Raw genomic sequence first — 21,593 nt, 5'->3', positions numbered from 1 at the left:
CCTGCACTTAATGGCTACCGTGCCTCATGTGACACCCACATTTGTCTTTCTCCACGCTTCCAAGTCCCTAGCTGGGGTGGGTCCAACCCCCCCCCCAAAAAAAAACACACAAAAAAAACCCAGCTGCTAGCCTGTAAATTATATTGCGACTGAAAAGGAGCAGGGAATTTCCCTTCAGAGCCGTCCATTCCAAGTCTAGCTCAGCAGAGTGGAAGAACAAAGTGACTGAGAAACTTGCCCAAATTTGTACAGTGACTCCATTAACAAATCCTGGTCCTCCCAGTTCAAAGCTCTCTGACCTACAAGTCAAAATGAGATGAGATAGGGGCGCCTGGGTGGCTCAGTCATTAAGCGTCTGCCTTCAGCTCAGGTCATGATCTCAGGGTCCTGGGATCGAGCCCCACATCGGGCTCCCTGCTCCGCAGGAGGCCTGCTTCTCCCTCTCCCACTCCCCCTGCTTGTGTTCCCTCTCTCGCTGTGTCTCTCTGTCAAATAAATAAATAAAATCTTAAAAAAAAAAAAAATGAGATGAGATGGTCCCCAAAGAGAATGCATGCAGTAAAAATCACATGCTATAATGTATATGAGGACATCTGGGGAAGAAAACAGCATTTAAGTTACTATTAAAAACTATTACTCTTCAAATGAAAAAAAAATTACTCTTGGCATTTATTAACCATTTTGTTCCACATAAGGAAAAAGCAGAAGGCAATCAACCCTGGATCGTCTGCGATAAGGGACCATACAAATAATTGGATAATTCCCTCCAGATTTATATTTAGCTATGAATTCTATTTTTGATCTTGCTACAGATTTATCTTTCTATTTCTGTTTTTGCCCACTTTAATGTTAAAATGAAGGTATTCCCTGAAGCCCTCCTAGTTAATCAGAGAAAAGGAGGTAATCTGGGAGCATCCTGCAAGGCAAGGAGAGGTCATTCTGTGATTACGTATTGAAAGCAGATAATACCCAAAGTGGAAATTCAAGAATTGGTTGAATATTAAAATCACCCTACATACACAGAACAAATTTGAGGCAATGGAACATCCTAAAGAATGGTTTTCTTTGTGAAGAGTGTATGTACGCTAGCAGATTTGAAGGGTTTATGTCAAGATCTGACATTTGAAATCTTTATTATTGGCTGGGAAATGCTGTATTCCTTTTCCATGAAGAGAACAACTTTAACACAGGCAGATAGGGATGAACAAAAACTGATGAACTGATAAGAAGTCAGAGTCTTTATAAACTTAACTCAGTTTTTTTCAAAAATATCTTGCAACTTATGTTCCTCAATTCTAATTAGTTCAAAGTCTTCATATGCTTTTTTTTCTTAATTTTCATGACAATCTGGAAGAAGAAAACCATAGATTTTTATTATAGAGCAAGTAGGAAAACCGAGGCCAAGAAGGTGAGTCCTTTTGATCTCTAGCTCAGATCTCTATCAGATCTTATTGGACCACCCTGCCCCACCTCTTCATTAATAAAATCAGTGATGGTAGCAGCTAACATTCACTGAATTCCTTTCTCTATGCCAGGTACATGTTAAGTACTGTGTGTACATTCGCTCATTTAATGTTCATGACCACACCTATGAGATGGGTATTATCTCCTCTTCAATGAGGTTTCAGAAAGAAATAACATGACCAAGGTTATTCAGGCAGCCTGACACCAGAGCTGAACTCCTATTCTTGTAAAACTTTGTTATGAACACAGAAGGATTACTATTTATATTTTACATAGAGTCTCCAAAGATGCAGCTTTGCCTGAGATGTTAAAATTAACACTGCCTAGTACACATACATCACCTCATTTAATTTTCATAATAGGCATGTAAAGTAAAAACAAACAAACAAAAAAACTCCCCCAAAACAAAAACACAGACATTATTGTCCCTATTTTATAGAAGGCTAAGTCACAGATGTTAGGTGACTTGCTCCAAATCATCCACTCAGTAAATGGCAGACCCAGGACTTACATCGGAGGTCCTTGGACTCCAAATTCAAGTACTTTCCCAACCAACCCTCAACTTCTAGACAATTGGCCTACCTAAGAGCCAAAGGATGGCTAGTTGATCTCTTGAAATCTGTTCTTGCCTGACAACATATTCCATTTTAGGACCCCTCAACATGTAAATTCTCAGGCATTCTTAGGAGATGATGGGTAATTGTTATTGGTTAAGCCATACAGTGTGTGTTAGAGGTAAAAGCCCTGGAATGAGGAATCTTGAAATACTTTGGGCAGGTGGCTTCCTTTCACTATGCAAGAGTCACTTCCATTAACCTCACAGAGTGATTCTAAAGATAAAATGGCACAGTATTAGACAGCGGCATTCTTCCATTGGAGAGAAGGGTAATGTGGGTAGCCTCAAGGACATGGTGTTTAAATTTTGTTCTAAAGCCAAGGTACCAGGAATTGAGGACCTGGACAGTGGAAGAAGAGCCAGTGGAGGTGGCACAGCTGAAGAATTGGATCTTCTGAGTCCAGAGAGTCATGGTCCTTCCTGATAAGTTGTTGGCAGGAGACACTCGAATTGACCTAGCTGGAGGAGTGAGAAGGCAAGCATGCATAGGAGATCCCTGTCTTCTCCTTACACAGGTATCATGCCCAAGCAGCTGTCTCTTATTCCCTTCTCTATCACCGAAAGCTTCTCCTGGCACGGGCTTGATGGTGGGGATAAAGGCCTCATCTGAAGATAAACTCTTGTCTTTTTCCTCCACTGAAAGAAAACCATGGCTTTGGGGAGGCTGTGTGCTGCTAAGGGAGATGCCTTGCCTTACAAAGCATCTTGTAGCTTGCAAAACAACAAACAAACAAACAAAAACCTTTGTTACTGTTCCCCCTGTCATCCTTATCACCATGGTTGTCATTAATTAATTCATTCAGCACAAATTTATTCAGATGACCACTATGTACTGGACAGAGAGCTAGGCACTAAGGAATGACACTAACGTTCAGAGACATGCTCCCTACCCTGGAATTCATAGCCAGCGGGCCTTGAAGCCTGTATGCAGAAATGGTACCAGGCTAGATGCTATTCTGATTGAGACATGAAGTGGTTCCTGCCTTCAGGGAGTTTGGGTCAGAGGCAGGCACTCAGAAACAGCAAAAGTGGAAGAGTACATACACAAAGTATGTCAATACTTTGCAGGAGTCAGACGGAGTACCACGGACAAAAGGCTGTAGGGAATTCTGGCAGATCAGAGGATCAACAAGGACGTCTTATCCTACTGGCTACTGAATTAGGAGAAGGCTGGGGTCCTCATAGCTAAGAAGGGCCTTCTAGTTCTGAAGGTGATGTCCGGCCCTATTTCCAGGGCACCTTGACCCTCACCCTATGCGTTTTTGCCACAATTACCAACAAGCACGGGAATTCCAGATCACCATTCTTACTCTCCCAAACCTGACCCTCAATAGCAATTGTTCAGAGAATAGAGAGCTCTTGATATTCCTTGGTACCTGGGGGACTGTCTCTGCACTTCCAGGTAAATGTCCAAGTGCTCACGTCTTTGGCCCTCAGGTTCCAAAATAACAAAACAGAAAATAAGATGACGCAGACACACAGTGTCTCTTTCCGACCTACCTCCTTTCCTCAGCCTCTGTCTGAAATGTCAGGCCCGGCTCCTCAGGGAACGAGATCCTGAGGAAATGGGGTCAGAACTGAAGGAGCAGAGCAGCCGGAGAGGGATTGGGAAGGAGGGTTGAGGGAATGAATGAGGTTATGGGAACAGAGTAGGGAGGGGTCCCAGCCCTCAACATCTCTCCCACTCTGGTGGCCTCTCTCTCCCTCTATTCCTTCCCTCTTACTCCCAAGGTAACTAGATGGCCTGGATTTCGACCTTCGGGTCTGTGTCTGACACATTCCATCCCTTGCTGCAGCCCACCGCTTCCTGTCTTCTGGCTTACTTATCTCACGTGCTCATTTTCCCTCTTTCAGACCGGATGACGTTCCCTCCTTCACTCTTCGTTTCCTCTCAGTGGGAATCAAACTTTCCTGCTGAACTGCAGCCTTTTAAAAATGAAGATTCCTTATCCTTAACAATATGGGGTATGGTGGAAGTTCTAAAACAGGTAAAGGGTAAATGTGGGATCAGAGACATCAAAATATTGGTATACCGGTCCTGCTGGCACTCCATGAAAAATAGAAAATAGATTTTTTTTTTTTAAGAATTGAGGGGCACCTGGGTGGTTCAGCAGTGAAGCGTCTGCCTTTGGCTTGGGTCATGATCTCAGGGTCCTGGGATTGAGCTCCGTCCGCGTTGGGATCCCTGTTCAAAGGGGAGTCTGCTTCTCCCTCTCCCCTGCCCCACCCCCCCATTCATGCTCTCTCTCTCTCTCAAATAAATAAATAAAATCTTTAGGAAAAAAAATTGATATAGATGTTAGAGACTCTACCTGATCAGCCCTCTGATTTTACAGATGGGGAAATGGATGCCCAAATGAGAGAAGGGCTGGTCAGAGGCCACTCAGAAAATCAGAGACAGGGTAGGAGACCAGGACTCCTGCATCCTATTCAGTGTTGCCTCAAAACATAAATAACTTCTAAAAGAATTTATATGGAATACTATTCAGCAATGAAAACAAACAACTATTGATATGTGCTGCAGCATGCCTAGACCTCAAACACATGATGCTAGGTGAGAGAAGCCAGACGCAAAAGACCACATAGTATAGGATTCCATATATATGAAATGTCCAGAAAAGGCAAATTTATAGAGACAGAAAGCAGATCAGTGCTTGCCTAGGGTTGGGACAAGGAGCAAGGATTACCTGGAAACAGGCACACTGGAACTTTTGGGGGGGATAGAAAGGACCCACAACGGGTGCCTGGGTGGCTCAGTCGTTAAGCGTCTGCCTTCAGCTCAGGTCATGATCCCAGGGTCCTGGGATCGAGTCCCACATCGGGCTCCCTGCTCCGTGGGAAGCCTGCTTCTCCCTCTCCCACTCCCCCTGCTTGTGTTCCCTCTCTTGCTGTGTCTCTCTCTGTCAAATAAATAAATAAAATCTTAAAAAAAAAAAAAAAGAAAGAAAGGACCCACAACTGGAATGTGGTGATGGTTGCATAACTCTAGAAATTTACCAAAAAAAAAAAAAAAAAAAAAATCACACAGTTACACATGTATAAGTGAATTTTGTGGTATGTAATTTATACCTCAATCAAGCTGTTTCCCAAAAAAAGGAGTTAGATATGTGTATGAATGAGGGATCTCGGATGTGTGGCAAGCCCTGCTATTCTTTTAAGGGAATGTCTCAGGAAACAAAGAGAGCTACTTCCGTGATCTCCCTTTTAAAAGGTCACTGTGAGAGACAGAAGATTTGGCTCTTTGGCCTATGGAACACCCAGGCTGGCATTTTTCAATTGTTACACATGTCCTCCTCTCTAAAATAGAGAAGTTTCCTCAGGAGAACAGGTATGTCTTGGTCATCACTCTCATTACTCAGTGAGCTCTGTGCCTGGCATGCAGGTGGTGCCTCACAAAAATGAACTTGACTTGTCAGGTCACGTGATCACAGGTGCCTTGAGGAACCATTTGGTAACTAGAGCAGTGCCTTGGTGGGAACAGTTTGTGTCCCCCCACACCAGGCCTTCTCAGAGATCAGAGTCTTTGCAGAGGACAGATTGGGTTATGCACACTCCCAGGAGACTGCAGAGTCTCAGCTCCCTTTATTTGTTTTTAAAGATTTGTATTTTGGGGGGCCCCTGGGTGGCTCAGTCAGTTGAGCGTCTGACTCTTGGTTTTGGCTCAGGTCATGATCTCAGGGTTGTGAGATTGAGCCCCGCGTCAGGCTCCGTGCTCAGTGTGGAGTCTGCTGGAGATTTTCCCTCTCCCTCTGCTCCTCCCCCCGCTTGAGCTCTCTCTCTCCCTCTCTCTAAAATAAATAAATTTTTAAAGATTTGTACTTTTTAAGTCATCTTTATACCCATCGTGAGGCTCAAACTCACAACTCCGAGATCAAGAGTTACATGCTCCGCCTACTGAGACAACCAGGCGACACTCAGCCCCTTTGACTTCCCTCTTCCTTTTCCATTTACCTTAAGTTGGCCTCAAAAATACAATTACCTGGGAGCAAATAAGCTACAACACCCTAAACGTTCTCCATCTGATTCCATATCCAATCCCTCTCCCTTCCTCTCACACCATGCACCAAATCAGGCATCAAGTATCATGAGATCCAATTGAAAAAGATTCTAAATATAACAGAAGGAATGTATGATTGGAAAGTTGGTCTGCAGTCTGATTTCCTTTAGACCCAGGGCATAGGCTCCAGAGCTTATTTTCAGAGCTCAAAATATTATCTCTAAAGGTATCTTTTGTGATAGATAACTGCAAAATATCACCACAGATTCTTCCTCACTTTTATTCTCTGGGCCTTGGTATATGAGATTTGCCCCTCCCTCCCCCCCGCCAGCCTCCTGGCAACTCCGTCTTCTTCACCATCTGCTTCAACTTCCACTTCCAGTTAGACCTCATTTCCTCCAAACATTCCTCAACTGACCTGGTCAGGCACTGATGATTCCCTCAGGACTTAGGTCTTCAGCTTCAGTGTTCGGCTTGCCGCCCATTATTTTGTACTAGCTTATGGGTAGCTTTCTTGCTTCTCCTAAGTCATTTTATGTATGTTTGTCCCTTCTCCCCAGTTCTGAGCAAAGGGAACCATTTGCTCTTGTATTTTTTTTTTTTAAGTTTATTCATTTGAGAGGGAGAGAGAGAGAGAGAACCCGAAGCAGACTCTGCACTGAGAGTGGAGCCCGACGCGGGGCTTAATCCATGACCGACCTGGAGATCACGACCTGAGCCGAAACCAAGAGTTGGACACTTAACTGACTGAGCCAGCCAGGCGCCCCTTGCTCTCGTATTTCCTGTCAGTACCTAACATGACCCACTGCACTGGGCAGTGGTGAGTCGGTGTCGGTTATTTAAGTAACTGACTGTTTCTCCAACTGATCGCTCTTGAATGTTCCTGATCACTCTTGGAAGTTGGGGCTAAAAGTCGTGACAACTGAAAGGAGGGAAGGAAGGCTCCAGGTTTTGTGAGGACTAATGCTTATCATCTGGGGGTTCCTCTTTAAGTTAAAGAGTAAAGAAATTATAGAATTAGGTACAAGGCCCTAGAAGTGTTCTCTGCAAGTGAGGGGCTCAGACTCTTAAAGTTTCATTAGCTTCATGGTAAGCCTGTTTCTGACTGAAAGAATGAAGTCCAATTATATCCCGTCCAACTCTTCAGCCCTGACTGAATGAGGTGTCTAGTCCTTTTTCCTGTGGATATCCTGTACCCAACACATTTATTCCACAAGATGGCTCTGGCTCAACAAAATGGCTTTGGCAGCCTAGTCTGTCTATCTCATGAGAAAGTCCCAAAGTGCTGAATTGACACTCCTCCCATTTAGTAACTTCATGGCACTTAGAACCGTTCTTTCAGAGCAGGTGGTTTCTCCTGATGTGCATCATGGAGGGGAGGGGGAAGCTTGTGCTCAATCCTGGAGGCCCCCGATGGCTCAAAGACTTGAGGAGTTGTGTTGTTGTACAGCAGAAGGGCCTGGAATGTTCCAGTACATTCCACCAGTGGCCTTTGTGACCCCTGCTTCCAAACAACTTAGGCAAAGGCCTGGTAGTCTACAAAGTAGACTGTATTCTGCTGGGGTAGGAAGCAGTTGGGCCTTGCTTCTTCCATGCCACTCTGATAATATCACACAAGTTGGCACCTTCCTTGGAAGTCCCACCCAGAAGCTCTATCCAATTCTTTGACCTCCTGGGTGTTTGCCCAGAATGTCAAGCCAGGGTTTAGAAACCAGCCCTGTCAACTTGTTGGCCCTATACACTCAACTCTGAATTCTTCCCAAGACAGACTAGAAATTCTGGGATCCCTGAACCCAATAATGGGCCTGCATTCCTCAAAATTCCCAAGAAGTCTGCACCACCTGTGCAGACAGTAACATCAGCCCCCTCCCAGGAAGGAAGTGATATAATCAGGATGCTAAAGGCCATGTGCCCCGGCTACACAGCATTAGAAGAAAACATCCACTTACTGGGTGCTTACTATAGGCTATGCAATTTGCACACGTAATCTCATTTAATCCTCAGTCATAGTTATTATACCCTATACAGTAGGTATAATTAACCCCATTTTACAGGTTGAGAAAACTGAGGCTCAGAGAGGTTAGGAAATGGGTTGAAGGTTATATAGCTAGAAGTGACAGGTCCACCTGCTTTCAAAGACTGTATGTATAACCACTATGGGGTTGGGGGGGTCACCACCCCCTACCCAGAGGTCGAAGGTCAGAGTTAGGAATACAGGCCAGACCCGTCATGCCACCCATCAGACCACCCACTCCCCTGCCTCCCTGCCACCTCCCCAGCCCTAAACTCTCTAGAATTCTGACTTTGTTTATATTGCAGGAAGCGGTGCTCAGAAATTGTGGAGGTGAGTCTGGCAGGTTCCAGCTGTTCCTGGTGTGGGAGTTGAACAGTTTTTGGAACTTCTCCTTGGCAAAAGCATGTCTTTCCTTCAGCGGACTAGCCTAGGATCAAATCCATTTGCTTCCTCCAAGCTTCCCAGCTTGGGGGAGGAGAGAGAGATGGGGAAGCTGGGGGATTTCCATTAGGAGAAACGAGAGCAAAATGAAAGGAGGTAGAAGGGTTAGTGCTGCTCTCTAAGCAAGGCCACCAGAGCTCTGGAACCAAGACTCAAGAAATTTCTGTAGTGTGGCAGGTAAAGTGAGAAAGCTCTTCGTGGGGTCAAAAGAGAGGCAACAAGAGGAGGCTCTAGGGAAGACTCGGCAGAGGAGGGTGGCAAGGAGGTAAGAACTGATCCGGGACCGAAAGTGTATTTTAATTCTGAAACCACTATAATCACCAAAGGAAGGGACTCACCCCTTGACTCTATCTCCCCACTCTGGGGCGGGGCAGCCAAATAAGGTGCGCTCTTGCTGGATTGTGCTCTCCGAGGCCAGAAAACGCAGGGGGCGGGGGAGGGCAGGGAAGAGTGCCTGACCAACCGCCCTGTTTGGCTGATAAATGATGAGCACCCCTGCCTGTTGCCCATTCTCTTTTCTCTCTGCTTAGTTTGCTGCAAACTTCTGCCTGGCAGGGAGCCCCAGAGAGGGGTGGGGTAAAAAGGGTCCTCTAGACAGTATTTAATACTCTGTGATTTATAGGCTGCTGGAAGGGGGGGTGGGGAGCCAGAGAGGGGAAGCCCCTGGGATTAGGGACTAGTTTCCATGACGCATCAGTACACCACTGACAAGAGTCAAAGTATTTCCTTGATGCCTGTGCCTTCAGTTTCAAGAGACAGCCCTCACCCCTCCTGGGGCCCAAGGCTCGGGTACCATCTAGGTTGAGACCCGTGGAACTGGCTGGAATGAGACTAATGGACGTACATCCAAATCTGCAGCCTGTTCTGTAAGCCTCATACTGCTGGGCGAGGGAAGAAATCAGTGAGGTCGAGCAGCTCAATATGTGTTTTTGGAGGATTTATTTTTTTCATGTACAAGAATTCTTTTGAACCCTCCACGACTCCAAGAAAAACTATTTGAAATGTCCCTGCTTAAGGGGCCAGGGGGTTAAGTGCCAGGGATGGAAGGCTAAAAGCCAGAGATGCTGGTTGCAGGGATTCTTGGGATCGGGGCTAATGGCCTCCCTGCTGTGGGCTTGGGAATACCAGGCCCAGGGTTTGGTTGCCCTGAGAGATGCAGCCATTTTTTACTTCTGATTGAAGGGCACCACCTTCTGGGATTTTCCCTTCTCTGGTCAAAAACCAGAGTAGAATATGCCCCGAGGACCAACAGGGCATGTGCCCAACAGTCTGGAAGGCACTGAAGGAGATAACAACGTGAGGTAGGGTGAGACCCATGCTTTATATAGTTTACAGTTTGGTCCTGGCTGGTGGAAAGAAGATGCCTTCCATGAGAGCGCCTGGTAATTGCCCTTCATAAGGGTGATCTCAAAAGGTCAAGGGATGGGCCTTGAATAGCCCTAATGTCCCTGAAACAGTCTATTGTATGGCTATTGTCTCTACATGTAAAGGAACCCTTCTTGACCCTATTCGTACTTTTCTCTTTTTCTTGCCTCTGGGGTTTCCCAAGTGAATAACTGCACGCTACCCTGTCCCCAGACCCGAGTCTACGAGTCTACGAGTCTACCGCCTTTAAGCTTTAACAAAAGATTTCCACATGCATTTCTTAAACTCCTACTATGTACCAGGCATCACACTCCGTGTGGGGATATAGAGGTGAACAACACACAGGGTTCACTTCTCTGCCAAGTCCACGGTCTAGTTTTCAAAAGATTTTCCTTTGTGCTTTGGGATTTAGTAATCCAATGGGCAGGTAACCCTCTTACATTTTCATATGCGGGGCTCAGATCCTCAGCCTCCATCTTTCCACAGTCTTTTTTTTTTTTAATTTTTTAAAGATTTTATTTATTTATTCAACAGAGAGAGACACAGCGAGAGAGGGAACACAAGCAGGGGGAGTAGGAGAGGGAGAAGCAGGCTTCCCGCTGAGCAGGGAGCCCGATGAGGGGCTCGATCCCAGGACCCTGGGACCATGACCTGAGCCGAAGGCAGACGCTTAACGACTGAGCCACCCAGGCGCCCCTTTCCACAGTCTTTTAAAGTTTGCCTCATAGGGTAACCCCCACTTTTCCCTTGGCTAATAATTTACATGACCTTTCTCTGGACTCTGATAGGTCTTCCTTGGGAGCCAAGTGACTGGAATTAGGCACTATATTTTGTATACGAATGCTATATGCATGTGTGTATATGGGTAACACAATGTTTTCTAACTTCCTTCATTTAACTGTTGGCCGTGTTTTCAAACATCCAATAGTTAACTGAGTGCCTACGAAGCACCATGCTCGATACTGAGGATGCTGTGGTCTGGGGTATATGTTAAGGTATGGAAGATAAAGAATCCAGAAGTCACACAAGTACATTTAGAACTACAAACAAGACGAGAGCTATGAAGAAATGTACAGGGTGCCTAAAGGTATAGAAATGGAGGCCTGGATCTAGTTTGGAAGCTTTAGGAAAGAGTTCCCTGAGGAAGTGACATGTGATCTGAGATCTGAAGGATTAGTGGAAATAGGTGAAGAAGAGTATGAGGAAGAACATTCCAGGCAGAGTAAAGTGCAAAGGTCCTGAGGTAGAAGGAACCAGGGCACTCCAGAAGAATTGCAGGGAGGCCAATGAGGCTACAACACAGAGAATGAGGTGGTGTGGGATGAGCTGGAATGTTAAACAGAAGACAGACCATGCAGGACCCTAGAGGCCAGGTAAGGATTCCAGTCATTATTCTCCAGAAGCATATGAAACAAAAATCTACAGAAGAGTTAATAATGGCTCTTTTCCCCAGATTACTAAGTTGCTTATACTTGTCTTGAAGGAGAATGGTAATGATGGCCTGAAGTGCTAGGAACTTTCCCAGTGTCCTGGCATGGTGTGGCTATGTTTGCCTGGCACTGGGGGGGGCCCAGGACTCATGAGCCAGCCCCACCCTGGCAGCCCTCAGGCAAGGGATGGCCCCTGCTCATGTGGACAGAGGAGCAGGGGTGGAGGGTGGGTGGAGTGCTTTGCCTGAGGTATCGGCTCCACAGTGACATCTGGAACAGTCCCAAGACTATGGCTCTTGTTCCCAGATAACTCTATCATGTATGCCCCCCATTTAAATGGCCCGCTCACCCTGCTGCCCTTCCTGTACAGCTGTTCTCCCCACCCAATCTGGGGAAGGCCCCCGGATAAGAACTCTTGACTGCCCAGAACCTGGGGTTTTGACCTGCTGAGTTCAGGCCTCAGTACTGTCGAACCAGGTACATATCCTTGATAGCTTTGCACTGGTATTACTGGAAACCATGGGATAAGAGGGTCATGATGGTTGGACTTAGCCTTTCTGAAGGCCTCTCCTTCTTTCTGGTCCTGTTTTTGGAGAATGTGGTTTGGTGTAGTGACATCTACTGGCAAAGCAAGGCAGGTAAGCAAATGACCAGATGCCCACTTACCCTCAAGTAATTTCTAGACTAGTGAAAAAAAAAATCATCCTAAGCCCCTGATGTTGGTTAGAGCAAGAGTAAGAAGCCCACGGTTGTGGGTTTGGACCATATATGTGCTGGTTTGCCTTAAATAGAGAAATGTTTTTTCTAGTTGCAGCTTGCCTCCTTAACTTCGGCCAGTTGATTACGTCTGGCTACAGCTAGTCACAAGGGAGACTGGGTAAGCATGTGTAAATGACTCAGGGACCCATTCCTAGCCCCCATTCCTGGGAAAGCATCTCCCAACAAAATAAAAAGACCCACAGTTTACAAATGGCAAAATTCAGGGTCATTTTTCATCCTCCTGAAGCTTGACTGGTTTTGGAATTCTTTTTCTTTCTGGGACTCGGTTTCTTCTAGGTCCCTGGGAAAATACTGTCTATAGAACCATCTTCAAGGTTCCTGTAGTGGGCAAGCGTGACTACAGCTTTTTAAAGTGGCCCCACACCTCTTGCTGAGGTAAAAGGGAGCCTGCCTCCTCACTGCTTTAATGCCTGTCACCTCCACATTCTGTTCACGGGGCCATTCTCTTTCAGTAGCGTGCATTCTTTTTTTAAAGATTTTATTTATTTAACAGAAAGAGACACAGCAAGAGAAGGAACATAAGCAGGGGGAGTGGGAGAGGGAGAAGCAGGCTTCCTGCTGAGCAGGGAGCCCGATGCGGGAATCAATCCCAGGACCCTGGGATGATGACCTGAGCCGGAGGCAGATGCTTAACACCTGAACCACACAGGCGCCCCTAGTAGCGTGCATTCTTGACTAAGAGTTTACCCCTAGAGGTCATTGGAAAGCCAGAGCGAAACAGTGAGAAGAAAATACTAGGGCAAGAATTACAAAGCGGATGTTCTGCCTTCTTAAATAACACTGACTCCGTAACCGAATGTGGCTCACATGATGCATCTGACTATCTACCTATCTATCTATCTATCTATCTATCTATCCATCTATCTATCTGACCCTCGTTCAGACTTAAAAAGAAAATCATCAAGACCCCAGTAGAGAAATGGGTAATGAGGATTTCATGGAAGAGGAAACAGAACTAGTAAAGAAACATACGGCAGACTGAAGTAAATCCTTACCAGAAATCAAATCCAAAGCACATTGGAGGCACAGTTTTCATTTTGACTAAAATTGCAAGATCTTTTTTTTTTTTTTAAAGATTTTTATTTTTAAGTAATCTCCACACACAAGGTGGGGCTCAAACTCACAACTGCAAGATCAAGAGTCGCACGCTCTACAGCCAGCCAGCCAGGCGCCCCAAATTGCAGGATTTTTTTAAGTGGTAACACTCACTTCTGGGAATAATGTCTTAAAATTGGCACCCTCACATGATGATGGTGACACTTTACATTTGCGTAAGTCTTTGGGGAAAGAAAAAAAGTGATATATAAGGGGCAGACATAAACAGAGAAGAGACCTGCAGAGGCACGCAGACGCTTGCTGCCGCGTTATCTGACATAAAAGATCCTCAATAATCCCACATAGGGGAGTGAGCACATAATGTTACAGTACCACAATGCAACGTCACACAATGATTATAATCACAATTATGAAGACCATAGAGAAACATGGCGCATGTTGAGAATATGTAAAAATATGAAATTTCATGTAAACAATGGGCGCATCTATACAAAAATATACACAATAATAAAATGTGCTCATGTGGTGAAAAATTGGAAGGTACTCTGCAAAAAAGAAAAGTAGCTTTGTGGCAGCAGTGAGATTAAGGATGTCTTATTTTCTCAAAACTTATTTAGTGTTGGGGCGCCTGGGGGGCTCAGTTGGTTGGGCCTCAGCCTTCAGCTCAGGTCATGATCCCAGGGTCCTGGGATCGAGCCCCATGTCAAGCTCCCGGCTCAGCAGCCAGTCTGCTTCTCCCTCTCCCCCTGCCCCTCCTGCCCTGCTTGTGCTCTCCCCCTCCCTCTCTCTCTCAAAAATAAATAAATAAAATCTTAAAAAAAACAAAAAACCCAAACACCTTATTTAGTGTTATTCTGTGTTAATGTTTGAAAAGGTGGAGGGATTGGGACAAGTGAAAATCATACTCTCCCAGCCCCCTCTATACACACTTGTCCTACATCCTCTGCTCCAGGAGGGTAGGCCCACGTCTGCTTATCCACGGTTGCACTCAGCCCCTAGCCCAATCCTAGCACTTATCAGATGCTCAGTAAATATTTGTTGAATGAATAAATGAAAATGCCTGCAGTCCAAAAAGTCTCAACCCGGGATCACTGGGCACGTTCCATCCTGGGGAACGAAGAAGAATTTGGTTTTGCTCAAATAAAAAAAGGAAGGTGGGGCGCCTGGCTGGCTCAGTCAGTACAGCAAGTAGCTCTTGATCTCGGGGTCATGAGTTCAAGCCCCACATCGGGCTTAGAGCTTACTTAAAAAAAAAAAAAATGAAGGCCCATCCACAATGGCAATTCCCTGGTCTTCTTGATAAGTGAATTTGGGCTTGGAGAACCCAGGGAGAGACAGTCTGTTAAAGCAAACCCAATTACCACCCGGGAACATATGTTGCCTGGAGGCCTCTGCTGCCATAACAACGCTGTGTAACTATAACTACAGCCCTGGAGGGCTTTGGCCCTGTCAAATATGGAAAAGGATGTCTTCATCACACGTAGACTTCATGCGCAGACTGACTTCCCTGGGGAGCTTAGATCAGGGAAGGGAGGTAGATAAGTGGAAGAAGGGGGGAGATGAAGGGCAGGAGTGGGAGAACTGCTATTGAATCAGGATTAGGGTGATTTTTTTTTTTTTTTTTTTAGCAATTTTCAAAATGTGGTTATTTGACTGTTTAGTTTTGGTGGTTATTTATAACCCCAGCTGCAGAGGCGGGGAGCCGTGCCTGAGCCCGCTGGGATCTGTCCAATACCTTCCCCCAGGGTGGGGTTGGGGGTGGGTGGTAGATAAGGGTGATAACAGGAACCAAATTCACAAGCGGCCAAGAAGGGAAGAGAAGTTGCAGGCCACCCTCCAAGAAGAGTGAGAAAGTGACCAGTAGTGACTGTGCTGACTCCATGTTGAAGGCAGCTGTGAATGAAAGGATTTTAATATGAATTACAGTCGCATCGGCAACCTCTGAGGTTCTTCCGAAGGGACAGAGACTAGGCCAACACTTCTACTCAGAAGTCAGGAGATTGGCCCGGCTACACTAGCCACTCTGAAGGTCAAGGCAGGCTTCCCCACCTTACAGGACAGTTGTCTGCACACAGAAAAAACTACTGTCTCTATCCTCTCCTGGCACATCCCTGGTCAAAAACAGGCTTAGAGGAGAGAGGGTGGCTGGTTCTGTGCAAGTCTTTCCTAACTGAGCCAACACTTGGCAGTAGCCGCTGAATTTACTGACCCTTGGAGATGTCAGGAAGCCAGGGAGAAGTCGCCCAGGCAAGGCTCCCAACCTCCAGGAGCCAGACCTCTGAAGTAAAAGACAAACAACTCCACTTTGCATTTGAAATACAGTACCTATCATTTTACTGGCAGGGGAGCATTTTAAAGGAAACTCAGGGATCTTTTTTTTTTTTTTTTTAATTTTATTTATTTATTTGACAGAGAGACACAGCGAGAGAGGGAACACAAGCAGGGGGAGTGAGAGAGGGAGAAGCAGGCTTCCTACCGAGCAGGGAGCCCGATGCGGGGCTCGATCCCAGGACCCTGGGACCATGACCTGAGCCGAAGGCAGACGCTTAACGACTGAGCCACCCAGGCACCCCGGAAACTCAGGGATCTTTTAGGGAGCTTACAAATGTGACTGAAGAGATAAGATACAGATACAAGAAGGAAAAGGCACAAGAACATACACAAAAGATCAGCCCCACGCCCCCTGCCCTGTTCAGTTCCTCTTCGACTCTGGGTAAGGTTATTGTTACAGCAGGATTCGCACTGGTCTCCCTGCCACTCTGATTAGTCCCCCTCACGGCTTCCAGAAAGAGATCTCTAAAGTGCAAGTGTGATCGTGGGACTACTCTGCTTAAAGTCCTTCCGAGATGTTCCATCACCTCCTGTCCGGGCTCCTCAGCAGGGCGTCGCCCAAACCATTCCTGCCTTTTCCTTTTGCGAGCCAACCCCCCAACTCCACCCTGCTGTTGGTCACGTCCATGCACAATGCTGCTCCGTCCCTCTGCGCTTTTGTGCACGCTGCTCCCTTTGCATGGAAAGCCCCTCTTCTCCTTACCCGCTGGCAAACTCATCTGTCCTATGAAACCCCACTCTTCTTTTACCTATTCTAGAAATCCTTTCCTTTACCCTCCAGACAAAACACTCTACTTCCTCCTCTGTACCACTTCTGACCCTTGCTCGTCCTTCTATTTTCCCATTAATACTCTACAGTATTTGGGGACCATGAGATTACTGGCTTGGGGAGACATGCTGTCTTGCCCATATTGGGTGTGATTCAAAACCTGGGCTAGAATTCCTGGGTAATTACTCTGCGTTTCTTGAGCTGAAGTGAGGGTGAACAGACAAAAGCAAACAATCACTAGACCATGTAAAGATATATTGACTAACAGTAGGATGTTAGCCATGACTAGGGTGACTGGAATTATAAATATCAGCAACAACAGCCATTTACAGAGTATATACTCTGGCAGGAACTGTGCTAAGTGCTTTACGACAGTCGTCTCCTTGAATCTTTACAACAACCTTGTGGGGCGGCTATTAGTGTCTCCATTTCACGGATAGGAAAACTGAGGCACAAATTCAAAAACCTGTCTGAGAGCCATGCAGACAAGTGGCAGAGCTGAGGGGCACCTGGGTGGCTCAGTTGGTTAAGCATCTGCCTTCGGCTCAGGTCATGATCCCGGGGTCCTGGGATTGAGCCCCACATCAGGCTGCTTTCTCAGCCAGGAGCCTGCTTCTCCCTCTGCCTCGGCCACTCCTCCCTGCTTGTACTCTCTCTCTCTCTGTGTCAAATAAATAAATAAAATCTTAAAAAAAAAAAAAAAAAGAAAGTGGCAGAACTGAAAGTCAATTCCCGAACTGACATCAGAGCCCTGGGCTGGGTACTAGTAGAGCTATGAATAAAATAAATGGGAGTTCCTATTATCTGTTTGGAAAGGAGAAAGGGGAACAGAACATCGACCAAACTGTATAAGGAAAAGTATAAATATAGTAGTAAATGTAAAATAATATATCACTATGCCCTACTACCTTAGAATGAATAAATCAGGAAAGATTTTCTTCTTTTTTTCTTTTTTTTTAAAGATTTACCTATCCATTTTAGACAGAGGGGAAGAGCTCAAGAGAGCATGAGTCAGGGGAGGGGCAGAAGGAGAGACTCTTCAAGAAGACCCCCTGCCAAGCTCGGAGTTTGAGGTGATAGTTTCCATCCCAGATCCATGAGATCATGACCTACATGACCTACACTTAACCGTCTGAGCCACCCAGGCGCCCTAATCAGGAAAGACTTTCTGAAGAAAGTAAATGTTTAAGAAAGTTGGGAGATGCATCCAGGCAGGAGAAAAAGCCCGTGTGAAAGTGTAAAGGCAGGAGAAACAGTGGAGCTGGGCTGCCTGTGTGAAGTCTGGCATATGAAGATGGGCCAGGGGCAACTAGTCAAGAAACTTTGAAACCAACATCAGTTTCTGCTTCAAGAGCTAATTGTGCCATGATGAAAATGACCCTCAAAGTAAAGATTATATTTGATCCAGAAAAAGAAATGAAGGAAAAAAAAAGCTTTTAGGGTTCCCTCTTCCCCATTCTAAATATACCTAGCTGTTCCACTTTCATCTTAAATACACGTTTTCCTTTTGATCATCTTTCTATCCTATTGATGTTAGTTTTTTTATCTTTCTTCCAGAGTGCACACTTTCCAAGGACAAGAACCATGTCTAAATGAAACTGTAAATTCTTCAGTGTCAGCTGCAGTGTTTGAGAATCCAGTGTAAGCAATTAATGTTGAACATTTGTAATGCTGGTATTTGTATGATGAATGGTTAAGTCAGGATAAGATCTTATTCTAAAATACTAATTTCCAGGAAGGGATATTTCACCATCTTTGAGTGCCATCCATTCAGAGATTGTGGAACAATAAACATGTCCTGATTGACTAGCAAGTATTTAGTGTGGGCAGAGCACGGTCTGGGCACACAATTAAGGACGATACACAAAACTGAGTTATGCTCTTAACACAAGAGCTCCTTACTCTAGTCTGGGAGCCAGAGCATCACGACTGACCTCAGGCACACACCAGTAAATGCAAAATAACAGTAATAGTGGGAAATTAAATGAAGAGATACAAGAGGAAGAAACGTGAGCCCTTTTCCAAGAAGTTCTTATGTGCAGTTCAACCTTAGGTAGGTTATTCAGAGGTATTTATACTAAACACTAAAAGCTAAATACTAAATACTGAAAGCTGCCTGTGTTACCAGCAGCCCAGAATATCCCCGATGACAGTGCTGGCTAAAGGTCTGGAACTTTAACTTCAGAGTCCTCTGTTTTTCTCATCAATCAGATGTTTACCTTCTGCTGCTTTGTTCTTTAGCTCTGCTCATGGGGGAACTCAGGTGAAACTGGGGTCCAGGATTCTAACTTAATGACTGAGCATGCCTGGATTCCATCCAGTCGCTTTCCGCCAACCTTTGGTTCTCTCAAAGCATTTCCTCCAGCGAGGTTAAATCCTCAAGGCCTGCTCATCATTTCCCAGCTTTTTATTTTTTTTATTTTTTTAAAGATTTTATTTATTTATTTGAGAGAGAGAGAATGAGAGAGAGCACATGAGAGAGGGGAGGGTCAGAGGGAGAAGCAGGCTCCCCGCCGAGCAGGGAGCCCGATGCGGGACTCGATCCAGGGACTCCAGGATCATGACCTGAGCCGAAGGCAGTCGCTTAACCAACTGAGCCACCCAGGCGCCCTCCCAGCTTTTTAAAATAGCTCTTCTAGCCAGATATTCTTGACCAACTTTTCCTTCCTCTCACAACTGACCCTATTATTATTATCATTTAAATATCCATGCCTTTTTTAAGCTCCAGCTTCACTAAAAATATTCCTTCCTCTTCTTCCCCCCCCCACTACTGGCTCAAGCATTTAGATTTACAGAGGACACTTGGGCTAAATGGGGTTCACTGCTTCTCCGACACTGGTACCACACCGGCACCCGCCCCCACCCCCGCCCCCACCCCCGCGGGGCCACCCAGGGCTCTCAAACCCATACAGAACGGGGAAAGGAGGTGGGCGCTCACCATTAAGTGAAACTGGGAATTCTTTGGAGCTACAGCTTCTGGAGAATGGTTTTACCTCTTTCCGCGACGTGAACAACTAACTTACTTGCTGTTCGCTAAGGGCAAGGACAATGTCTCCTCTACCAGAAACAAACTTACTGATGATGGACGCTACCCTTTAGTTCCTTTTATAAGCCCCCATTCCCACCACTTTGTGATGCAGGATGGCTTTTAAGATACAAGTTCTTGTGCAAAATATCCCTTCCCAACTTTGAGTTTATATAATAAACAGAAATGTCCTTTAGCCAATTAGGCAACGAAGGGGTTAAACCTCAGCCACCTGATGGATTCTGGGGGTTTCCTTCCTCGACTTCAGAAATTAAAACGACCGGGAAGGGAAATTTTGCCCAAGGTAAAGATGAGAACTGCTAACTTCAACTGTCAGGCTTCAGCCCCAAACAAGAATGGCTGCCCACGTCCACAAAAGGTGCCAATCCCCTAACTAAAAATGGCTGGCCCGGATTTCTACTACTGTGCTACTTTCTGCCCAATTCCAAAATGGCGCTCACTAGCCTCACCAGGAGGAGCGAACCTCCCAGCACCCTCTCGGGCCCTCAACGTCAGGTGACGCGAGCCCCAGCCGGAAGTGAAGGAAAAAGCGCCTCAGCCCGCGGCGCCTGCGCAGAAGAGTCTAGACGCTGTGAAGCAGGAGGCACTTGGGATCGTCCGCAGGATTGGGACTGCTACAGAGGCCGCCACGGAGCCCGCCGGAGCCACCGTTCCTACTGCTGCTGCCGCCGCTGCCCGAATCGGAACTGTCGGGCTGCAGCCGCCGGCAATGCCGCGAAGGAAGGTGAGAGGAACGGGACAGAAGGGATGGCGGGTGTCTAAGGACAGTCGATTGAGCAACGTGACGCAGTTGGCCACGCCTCACAGTGGTTGGGTTCCAACTTCCCGCTCCCCCGAACCTAGCTCAGCAACCTTCTCTTCTGTCCATACCCAACAGAAAAATGTGGGCCCGATCTTGGCCTCGGCCTATGCTTGCAACTATTCCCGCCCTCTGCTTGCCTGGCTCGGAGGCGTTCTTCTCGTTAATTGGTCGCTGAAACGCCTAGAAGCATATTGATTGGCTGGTGGCACCGCCCATTTGGGTCCAACGGTCACCTCCCCGCGTGCGGGGGCTGTGTCGGGGCCCGGCCCTACCGCTCTCCGACTGGCTGTGGAGAACGATCCCTCCTCTCTTGATTGGCTAGGCTTGGCAGTCTGTCCCGTGGGGGCGCGGTGTAGCAGTAGCGCCATTGGGTGGCACGAATCCCCGCCCTTCCGGCCGGTGATGCTGATAGGTGCATAGGCGGGGTTTTGGAGCATCCTTCCTTTCCAGGCGGGGGGCACAACAAAGCAGAGGACTGGGTGGTAAGGAACCAGCGCCCACTCCCTAGGGATCCCACTCAGGCCTGTTGCATCTAAGCAGTAATTTTTGCTTATTTGCCCAGTTGGACAGCGGCCAGAAAATGCAGTTCGTAAAGGCAAAAACTTTCCAGAGTTAGATGGGATTTATAAGGTCACCGAGGGATACCCCCCCCCATCCCTTTTCTTTGCAGCTGAACAAACAGAGACCTAATGGAGTGCCCCAAGCCACTCCCATTAGGCAATAGCGGAGCCAGGACTACAGAACAAATCTAATTAAATTCAACCCATGTTTATTGACTACTTGCTACTGTGCTAGTTGCTGGGGACTCACGAATTAATTAGACATCTCCCTGGCTTAAGGAGATCACAGTCTGATGGGGAAAACAGACATATAAATAACTGTAGAAGGAGCTAGTAAATTCTCTACTTGGGGGTATATAACAAGTATTGTAGGAGGGAAGTGAGGGAGCAGTTAAGTCGCCTGTGGAGTAAGATGGGAAGTGGATGGTGAAAGCCAGAGAGAAGAGCTGAATTTCAGGGTCAAACCAGGAGGGGATGGTCAGGGGATTCAAGTATCTGGGTAATTGGACTAGACGACCTTTAAGACTCCCCCTTCATCCCATGGATTTTCTGGAGCCTCTGCTCATTTCTGGGCAGATTACCCCTGAAATATTTGGAAAGCTGCATGGTATTCTTGCTCATTTCTGCAGAAATCTTTCTTTTCATGGAGGTTTTCAAACATCCGTACCTTTTATTTCCTCCTAAAAATGGCCCACACTCTTAGGTGGTATTATGTTAAGGCTCACCACATGCTGGAATAGTATTGGTGCCTTGGAATAGGTCCACAGGCCCCTTTCTGCAATTCCCAAATACAAAGAGCTTTTGAAAATATGTTTTTAGTAACATTTGGTTGGCAAAACCTGTCTTAAAATATGCTGAGGCTACTTAAAGTTTTTGTGTGTCTCGTTGGGTGTGATTGTTTATATATTCTGCTGTAGAAATA

General features: G+C 46.3%; 1 protein-coding gene across 7 annotated transcripts in view; it reads left to right on the top strand.

Moving 5' to 3' along the window:
• Positions 1–19,844: 19,844 nt before the first annotated feature.
• Positions 19,845–21,593, top strand: part of KAT7 (lysine acetyltransferase 7) — a 31,052-nt gene continuing 29,303 nt past the window's right edge. For 5 of the 7 annotated variants that reach the window (XM_044921908.1, XM_044921907.1, XM_044921906.1 and 2 more), the window contains exon 1: positions 19,862–20,033. In XM_044921908.1, coding sequence (XP_044777843.1) covers positions 20,019–20,033 — 15 coding nt within the window. In that variant the 5' untranslated portion in view covers positions 19,862–20,018. Of the gene's footprint in view, positions 20,034–21,593 lie in introns of all 7 variants that reach the window. The other 2 variants (XM_021704588.1, XM_021704586.1) reach the window with 1 other exon arrangement.

Source organism: Neomonachus schauinslandi, chromosome 15, assembly GCF_002201575.2.
Source record: "Neomonachus schauinslandi chromosome 15, ASM220157v2, whole genome shotgun sequence".
NCBI classification, from domain to species: Eukaryota; Metazoa; Chordata; class Mammalia; order Carnivora; family Phocidae; genus Neomonachus; species Neomonachus schauinslandi.
This window is presented reverse-complemented; position numbering and strand designations above follow the sequence as displayed.